Source organism: Lolium perenne, chromosome 6, assembly GCF_019359855.2.
Source record: "Lolium perenne isolate Kyuss_39 chromosome 6, Kyuss_2.0, whole genome shotgun sequence".
In the NCBI taxonomy this organism is placed as follows: Eukaryota; Viridiplantae; Streptophyta; class Magnoliopsida; order Poales; family Poaceae; genus Lolium; species Lolium perenne.
This window is the reverse complement of record NC_067249.2, coordinates 239655060-239664592: the sequence shown is the minus strand read 5'-3', so window position 1 is coordinate 239664592 and position 9533 is coordinate 239655060. Positions and strand designations below refer to the sequence as shown.

The following is a 9533-nucleotide window of genomic DNA, read 5'->3' as shown; positions in this document are numbered from 1 at the left end:
CAACATAGACATTTACTTCCAATTGTCAAGCTAGATAGTAATTGATCCAGAGACCAAGTCAGTAGTCTGAACAGATAAACAATAACATTGAAATGGTCATGATGACAGCAGTGACAATGCAATAATAAATAAGAGCACATGTTTGTAAACGTGATGTGGTTGTTGATGTGTGGCATCCAACAACAGCGATAGGCATGAAGGATCTTATCTATTCTAGGGCTAAGATCAGCAAATCCCCAGCTATCTGAACTTCGGTCTGATAGCTACCGGCTATAAAATGCCTAAAATCTCTCAGAGCCGCAGAAACCAGTGATGTCTCGCTCTGGGTGCTCTTCTCTTTAGTGAAATCGATAGAAACGTGTACTCGTAGAGATCAGAACAAATTGGGAACAATGGAATGGTTAGAAGCATGTGATGGAACGGATGAATCACCTGGCTGAGAAAGCACGAGAGTAGTCCCATGGATCGACCTCTGTCCAGTTCTGGTTTAAGGTCAACCTCCTCTTGATCACAGCTTTCGCTTTTTCTTGCATTTCTAATTTCCTATATGCATCCTTGTAGTTTCCACTGTCAAAAAAGGGGGGCAGATGAGTTCATGAAATAAACATGCTACTAACAATTAGCATTTAGAAACAACTTTACCTTCTCCGACTTACTACTCCAGGTGTGAGGGAGTTGAAAGTGAAACAAAAGTTACAAAATATTCTCTATAAGAAAATTTGGCACCACCTTGGCATTCACAGCTATCAATATACATACTCCCTCCGTTTAACAAATATAAGATGTTTTAGACACTTCACAGTGAACTAGATACACACCATAGTGAGTGAATCTACACACTAAAAGTAGACTAGATACATACCAAAATAGATGAATCTACTAAAACCTAAAACATCTTATATTAGTGGACAGAGGGAGTACAGCAGTACATTAAAGAAACTTTAAGGTTAAAGAAAGTAAAACCCTTCAGGCAGTAGTTACATAGGGGTAGAATTTATCAGACAGTGTAGCACAATAGACTAGAAAGTTAAGGCCAAAACCTTATAATATCACAATGCTCCTTTATCCGTTTCGAAAAAAAAAAATGCTCCTTTCCACCTTTTCTAACAACAGAAGTTCATATCATTGTAGAGACACATATAAGACACTTTAAACAAACCTACGAAAAGGAGAATCCTCTCTGCATTTACAGTTCTATAAAAAAATGTAAAAGATACACTATCCAAAAACTATAACTGCTACAACATATTGTTTGTGTATCATATATCATAGTCAACTTCTGTGCTGTTCAGCATTGCCGCACGCTTCACAAGCTGTCCATGCTCATTATAGACGTCCAAATTCTCGCATGGTTTTGGAAACACTGACCCAATAACACGCCCCTCTATGTAGGAGCATTGGAAAATATGCTTCTTCTTGTAGCTGATGCCTACTGACATACGCTGAAAGGTGATATCCTTGATAGGGATGGTGTTGCTGCCATGAGCACGGACAGGAACCCGGACACCCTGCCCATGTATGTCTTTGAATGATATGCCTGTGATGTCTGGGAAGGCATTCCTGTCATACCCATCATCAGCATGCTCATTGTAGTCAACCTTTATCACAATCCCAGCACGAACATTGTCAAAGGTTATGTTGCGGTAGGAGATATTGCGGATGTAGCCTCCTCTTCCTATGGCAGTCTTTATTCTCACACCTCGCCTTGAATCCCAGATGCGTACATTCTCCACTGTAACATTTGCAACTCCACCAGACATCTCGCTGCCAATTGAAATTCCAGCACTGCACAAAGGCAAAAGGAATAGTGTAAGCCTCAACTTTTGGGAAGTATACCCCAGCTAATACTCCACATTCTATACAAAAGAATGTGAAAGCTCATCCTGGTGTAAAACCTTCTACTCTACTGCTCTGTCTTGAGCAGCGGATTTGCAATAGAAGACTAATGCACATACATATTGTTGACAAAGCAATTTATACCTGACCAAAGAACGGACTGTCACATTGCGTATTAAAATGTTAGAAGATGACTGCCCATATGCAATCCCATACTGATCCCACCCGCTCTTTATAGCTATTGCATCATCACCAACAGATATGTAGCAATTCTCAATAAGGACATCCTGACAAGAGTCTGCAAAGTGTACATAAATATATGTCAGCTGAAGATACCTACAATGGTTTATTGATCAGCAAATTCTGTCATTAAGATAAGAATCTTCCTACATGGTGAAATAACGCCCAGATGTTTCCAAAGAAACATATGATGTAATGGAAGTCAGTAAAAAAATAGGTGCAGGATGAATACCTGGATCTATGCCGTCCGTGTTTGGAGCACCAGAAATAGGAGCTAAGATTGTAACATTAGAAACAGTAACATTTGTGCAATCATATGGGTGGAAGTGCCAGAAAGGTGAATTCAACAATGTTATATTTGCGACAATAATGTCCTTGGACCACATCAGTTGCACAAGTGGAGGCCTTGTGTTCTTCAGCATTCTTCTACGATGCCTCAACCACCAAACTTCACCCTGGCCATTTATGCTACCATTGTATCCTATTTAGCAGAGTGGAAAGAAGAAAGGAAGCGACAGTTAGATAGCTATCATCCAATGAAGCAGTAGCATAGCAATATCATCATTGTTCGGTTTTAGTAATAATACAGTAACACAAATCAGAAATAAATGCATAGTGAAACCAACAAAGTGCAGGTACTGCTGTTTCAGTGAACTCGATTATTGCACTTCAAGAATCAAGATCACTACATAATATGCAGTTCAAGGTATGGATGTAATGCTCTATTTATTAAGAATGGTTGGGAAATCCAATGCATGCATACTGAAATCAAGTACATTCAGACTAGAGGCCCAGAACAGGTCAAGTAGTTGATATATGTTATTTCACTCGGTCAGGCATGCTGGTACAGAGTTACTATCACTAGATTGCTTAATATGCAGATCATGCAATTCCCTCACTGATGTTGCTTCATAGTTAACCAACAAATCTACGATAAGGTGCTGTAGTAGATTAGACAGCACAGCTTTATAAGCTGGTGTTGACAGCTTACTCAGATTAAAAAAAACAGACCTGTAATGACTACATCTTTCAAATTTTGTCCATGAATTAGACTCCCGAAACGGGGTCCTTTCCGCTCCCTCCCATACCCATAAGATGGCAGTGCGGGCATCAGCGGCCAATTCTTCTCATCCTGTCAAGAAAAAAAATCAGAACAGACACTTGGTGATCTGAAATCGGTGCATGGTACCATGGTAGGCTATAGATACAAAGTGTTGGAAGCCTTGTTCTGCTAAACATATTCCACTCAACTCTGAACAGACGCATTCAAATCTAAGCACCGAACACCACCAAAACTAGGCTCTTGCTTTTAGCTATGTTTTACCAATCTACAAACTAGCATAGTCTGAATTGAACAGGCATAGTGGTAATAACTACATTGTGCATTTACCCACCCCTTTCAAAATGGTAAACTCTCAGTAAACATTGAATCATTATTGTGAATTTATGATCGCTTCAGTCATCTGTCCTAGCAAGACATCACACGGCGGCAATTATTTTGAAGTTTAATGTTTTCGAAATGGTAAGAAATGAACCACATTGCTCCAGTTCTACAGCTACACCGAGGCTACTCGCGAGCAATCTCACCGTGATGGCAAGGATCTCCGCGCCCTCGGCGAGGAAGAGGGTCATGTGGCTGGTGAGGTTGAACGGGCCGGTGAGCCACCGTCCGGGCGGCACATTGAGCTGCGCTCCGCCGCGGTCCGCGAGCGCCGCGACGGCCTCGACGGCGCGCTCGAAGGCCCGGGTGTTCACCGCCCGCCCGTCCCCGACGCCGCCGAAGCCCGTGAGGTTGTAGACGTTCGGGCGCAGCCGGGGCGCCGGGCGCGGCGGGGGCGCGAGGAGCCCGCCCCCGGCGAACATGGAGGCGCTCTGCCAGAGGAAGACGAGCGTGAACCCGGCGACCCAGACGGCGGCGAGCAGGGTCTTGTTGGCCGCGAGGAAGGCGGCCGCGCTCCGCCGCTGGCCGTGGAGGTGGAGCCTCCACCTCCCTCCCGACGTCTCAACCATCGCGCGCGCGGCTAGGCGAGATCTCCCGATCTAGGGCACGGCGCGCGGCGCGGCGGGGCTTAATCGGTGGGGCGGGACGGCGCGAGCTCGGATTGCGCGGAGGTGGAGGGGGATGGTGAGCGGGGAAGGGAGGGGGGTGAGGGAGGTTCCGCCATGGGAGTTGGTTGGTGCCGAGTTTGGTTTATAGTAGGAGGGAAACGGCGTGCGTTTGAGTGAGGTGGAAGCGAGGAGGAACACATGTCGCGGGTGATCGCGCAAGCTGTCGACCGGAAGAAGACAATGAGAACCATCATCATGAGTCGTGGCTTTCCCTACAGCGTCTGATCTAGATCTAACGGCGGAAGGTTTACCGATGTTTTTTTCCGAAACGTCCACCTTCCTGTTCATAAATCTCAACAGTGGTACAAGAAATTCCGAACATAAAAATTACAAACAGTTCATTGAACCACCTAGCGACAATCGACAACTACACACTTTTACACTTTGATAAAGCGTAGAAACTTCTTACATGAACCAGGTTGTTCCTCGCCCAATATTTAGGCGTAAGCAAGGAGGTCGAGCGATGGCTTCACCTCATTCCTTGGTACCCACCGCTAGATTTACTTGAAATACTAAACCTGGGATCTTGGTTTACTGCCACTTCCCGTGTAACATTTTTATGGCATTTTGTAGCATTTTTGTAGTACCGTTTTCCCACCACCCTCCTAGCAACTGTTCAAAAAATGTTGTGACATTTTGCTCACATCTATGGAACGAAAAATTATTTGTTTACAACAGATCCCATTTTTTATTTGTTAAAAGTGGATTGCAGCACACATAATGTGAAAACAAACACATGTACCGTAGAAAAACAAAAATGACAAACAGCCAAAAAACACAATTACAACATAAAATCCAATCACTCTTATGTATTCTAGAATCTTGCAACATGGTGTTCATGTGTGCACAACAAACACCATATCACTTGCAATATATAGAAACACCATATACAACATGTATAAAAATCTATGTTTCATTGACCTCTCTACCAATAATGTTTGAGGCTCTTGTCGTTTCAGACTCGCAAATGATGAAACCAACACGACTTGACGTGTTGATGAGGTTATATCGGCTAGAATTGACCCGTTCCCCCGCAATCATGACATATCCGGATCCCAATGGTATGAATTCCATGTCTACCATGAGATGAGGCACCCGTGGTGTTGCCTCTTACCCCACCCCTCTCGACCATCATCTAGGCAGATGAGGAATAGATAATTGGGAGGTGGACTAGAGAGATACTCTCGGATGGCGAAGCTCGCGTGAGGACATGGCACTCGAGCAAACAAGAGAATGAGCATTGCACGATAAGAATGCGCTCAAGGGGGGAGGGTCCATGCACGTGAGGACAGCGATGCGGGAGACCAACCGATGCATCTTGAAAACAACCATTTCCCTAAAATTCATCGTGAGAGTCATGAGCTTATATCTTAGAAACGGCCTTTGCCAATGCAAACTGTAACAGTGTATGATATTATGATCCAATATGTCGTTTGTTGAACATGTGTAAATTCCATGCGTGCTACAGAACATATATGTGGTCATGAAGAACAAACATGTGAAGCACGCACACAAGTCCCTACCGGCTTGTTTACTTCTAATATATTTAAGGAGATCGAAGGGGATTATTTCGAATATTGGAAAATCCCCAATCTGTTTACTTCTCCGGTTTCAGACGAGATAATCTTGAAATATCTCCGCAAATCCCCACATTTTGTTCTCGATTACAAACTCACCATCATACTAGTGTATATTTTGGGAATAGTATTTAAGTGAATGGAAGAGTGTTGGGTGAACACCAAATCCCCCTCTCATTCCTAAACATCTTAGGGATGAAAATACGAGAGAGGTAAAACAAGGCACGAATCCCGATGTACAAACTGCTTCAACCCATTTACGAACAATGCAAAGCAAAGGGAAATCATGCATGAAAGAGCGACATCAGATAGCTAGCAAAGGCATCCGAATAATGTGCTTTGAGTTAAGGGCCATTATGCACCGCAAACGGAGAAACAAGCATTATCCGATATACGGGTCATGTCGTATCGTTCCGTTGAGAAAAGACACTCCTCGTCTTCCTCTTGTTCAAGTGTCAGGCTATCCCCAATTCTTCTCCCGTAGCGAATTTGGGTGTCCTTATCCTCTTCCTTTGGTGCTACAGAGGAGAGAGGCGACTGAGAGGGCGACCGCGCGTTCCTCCCCGTTTTCTCCGGCGCCGCCGTGGGTTCCCCTCCCCTTCTCAGTCCGCTGTGGCGGCGGAGGAAGGGTGGGGGAACCCCGGGTCCGTGCGTTCGGCTGTAAATAGGGTAGGGTTCGTTACCGGCGGCGGCGTTTGCGGGGGGGCGGCGTCGGCATGCAGTCCGGTGTTTTGGTCTTCTCGGATCCGGCCCTCTCCCGTCGCCGTTCGTTGCGGTGGCGGCGGATCTGTGGAAGTTCTCCTGCGCGGCTGGCATGGCGACGATGCGGGCCGTGCGTGGTGGAGATGCCGTCCTCGAGCTCTTCGGTCGTCGCGGCGTCGTCTCCTCCAACGACGGCGCGGAGCTACTGAGGTAGGTGTGTGGAGGTTGGGAGGATCTGGCGGCTGGGCTGGTTCAGGGAAGGTGGACGGGTGTGGCGGCGTGGCGGTTGCCACGGATCTGGAGCTGAAGATGGTTGGGAGCGAGTCTCCCGCCGATGTGATTTCCATGCCAAGATCCAGCTTCATGGAGCTGGTGACGACTGCGGTTCTTCATAGCCTGTGGGCTAGCGGCCTCTTCTGTTCCAGGGATGGTGCCTCTCCGTGCGGTGTTCTCCCTCCGGCGACGGTGGGCGGATGTGTCCGGGGCGGCGGCGGCGGATGCGGTGAAGACGGCGGCCTGGACGTCTCTGGTTTCTTCTTTGTAGCTAGGTGGTGCCACCTGGTTGGCCTGTATCCTCTCTCTTTTACTCGTATTTGTACTGCTCTGGTTTGTATTTCCTTACCGTATAAATACAAGTAACGTATGCCTTCGGGCGTACGTGGTCAAAAAAAAAAAAAAAGTGTCAGGCTAGATGACTAGATCGATCACTGCCCTCTCGTGTGTAGATAGAGGCGCCTAATGGTTTTTTTTTTGAGAAACCACGCATTACCATTAACATAAAAGTTGGAGATTACAACAAACGTGGCACAGCTCTGGAAAAGCACACACTGGGTTTTGCAAAAGGAACCCCAGAAAAAAGAAAATTACAGCAGGAGCCTTCGGGGACCTTGAGCACCACCAAACCACGTCCATCCCCATCCTCCGCCGTCGCCGCCGGAGAGAAGGAAGATGGAATAGCCACGATCCCAGTACTGAGGAGATACCATCGGAGTCCAGCTCCTTTGTGGACCTCAATAGAAGGCTACTGCAAGCAGCAGCGCCATAGCCTTTGGGGCTCATCGGCCGGGGAAACTCCCCGTCACTCCACAGCACTCGGCCCCGCTGCCTTCCGTCGACGCCGTCGAGGAAGAACACCGTCGCCGCAGCCTTCACACCGCTCTTCCCGCTCCAGGGAAGCAGCCGCCTGGACGAAGCCGGCGCACGCCGCCGACCATCTCCAATACCTTTCTCCCCCGATTCCCGAGCGGGACTGGAGACAAGCCGCCGCGGGAGCAGCAGATCGGGGAGAACAAAATCCCCCTGCAGCAGCGCCATAGCTGCTTCGCCGCCGCCGCCAGGGAACACTGTCCGACCGCCAGGAACTCGGATCCCGGCCGCGGAAGTCTTATTCGCCGCCACCGGCACACCGGCGGCACGCACACCTAATCCACACCTATTTACATGCCGGCGGCGAAGATCCTGGGGCCCCCTACCCTCCCGCCGCCGGAGCGGCAGACGGAGGGGAGAGAGACCCAAGATCTCGCCGGCGGTAAACGGGGGAAGAAGAAGGCGCCTAATGGTTAGGACTTGGCTGCAGGGTGCAGTCTGTGTTAGGTATCACGATTCGTTGGAGTTGGGACGACCTGACATCGCAGCGACTCCTCAACTCGCCGCTGCGTTTGGTGAGACGTGTGCGTGTGACATCGTCTTCGTTAGGCGGGTAAAGCTGACGAACACAACGTACACTGCTGGCTAGATACGGTAGATAGCATACATGGATGGACGCCTCAGCTTTGGGTGATGTGATCATCGATCGAGATGTGCTTGCCTACCTCACTACGGGAATGGACGCATACGCCGGCCGGCTGTCCTCGGCATAGCCACGCCTGGCCCTCGGTGTACAGCGTCGGCGTCTACCTCCCTCGACATAGATAATATTGCTGTCGGTGTAGCCCGGCCCTCGGCGTAGTCGGCATACAAATTTTAAAAATTTGAATTTCCTTTTTCAAAAAAAAAATCAAAAAATAAAATTAAAAAAAATACTTTTTTATATGCCGATGGCAAACCCTCGGCATAGAGTTTTAAAAAAATTCAAATTTTAATTTTTTACACCATTTTTTACTTATTTATCTTTCACCCATACATTTTTAACTCTAAGTACACTTAATCTTAGGTCAAATTACAATCATGGTTAAACTTCCCAGTCAGTCACCCATCCTCACACTACTCCAACCTCGGCACGTTTAACTTCTTGGTTCCATTCGGATGAGTTTCCCTTAAAGAATTGACACCATGTAGATAATAATAGCCTATCAACCCTATTAATCCCTTGACCGTGATGTCACAACTCTTTATTTTTGAATTTCAAACAATTACTTAAGTAAACAATAATGAATATATAAGTAACAATTAATAATAATATTGAATTCAAATAACAATAAAATAATTTTATTTTTTGGTTTTTTCTATTTAATATGAAATAATTAATATCTTTAAATCGAAAAATCGAAATTCCACAAATAATATGTCTAAATCGATCAGAAAAATGAGAGGAATCTAAATATAGCATCCATATCATGAACCTAAAAATTAGAGGAATCCAAATATGACATCAGTTTGCCATCTGGCCAAAACGGCCCCCTCGGGAGCTGCTTGATGTCTACGCACGCTTCTTTTCCTGTAGACAGTGTTGGGCCTCCAAGAGCAGAGGTTTGTAGAACAGCAGCAAATTTCCCTTAAGTGAATCACCCAAGATTTATCGAACTCAGGGAGGTAGAGGTTAAAGATATCCCTCTCAAGCAACCCTGCAATTACGATACAAGAAGTTTCTTGTGTCCCCAACACACCTAATACACTTATCAGATGTATAGGTGTACTAGTTCGGCGAAGAGATAGTGAAATACAAGTAATATGGATGATTATGCACCCTTTATTTGAAACGCATATTAAATATATTTAAAAATGTTAGAAAAATACAAATAAAATTTTTTTGTGTATACCTTGACATGTTACATGCTTACAAAGTTGTTTCAGCAAAAACCGATATGTTTCATGCCTTGTGCAAAAAAGACAAATCTTAGGTGCTAAAAT

At 46.1% G+C, this 9533-nt stretch overlaps 1 protein-coding gene across 1 annotated transcript; it reads right to left on the bottom strand.

The window, feature by feature from the left end:
• Positions 1 to 969: 969 nt before the first annotated feature.
• On the bottom strand, positions 970 to 4300 carry LOC127305718 (probable polygalacturonase). The gene is made up of 5 exons (XM_051336242.2): positions 3664 to 4300; positions 3088 to 3208; positions 2309 to 2557; positions 1981 to 2134; positions 970 to 1785 (listed from the first exon to the last, which is right to left on the bottom strand). Exons 1-5 carry the CDS (start codon positions 4084 to 4086, stop codon positions 1260 to 1262), a joined length of 1473 nt encoding a protein of 490 aa, XP_051192202.1. The 5' UTR covers positions 4087 to 4300; the 3' UTR covers positions 970 to 1259.
• Between the last annotated feature and the right edge of the window lie 5233 nt (positions 4301 to 9533).

What these genes read in the sequence shown, in the direction of transcription:
- LOC127305718 (XM_051336242.2), bottom strand. Translation starts at nt 4,086, where the DNA reads ATGGTTGAGACGTCGGGAGGGAGGTGGAGGCTCCACCTCCACGGCCAG. An exon ending in CGGAGATCCTTGCCATCACG is followed by an intron (nt 3,209 to 3,663) that starts GTGAGATTGCTC and finishes TTTTCTTGACAG; the next exon opens with GATGAGAAGAATTGGCCGCT. An exon ending in ACAGTCCGTTCTTTGGTCAG is followed by an intron (nt 1,786 to 1,980) that starts GTATAAATTGCT and finishes GCCTTTGTGCAG; the next exon opens with TGCTGGAATTTCAATTGGCA.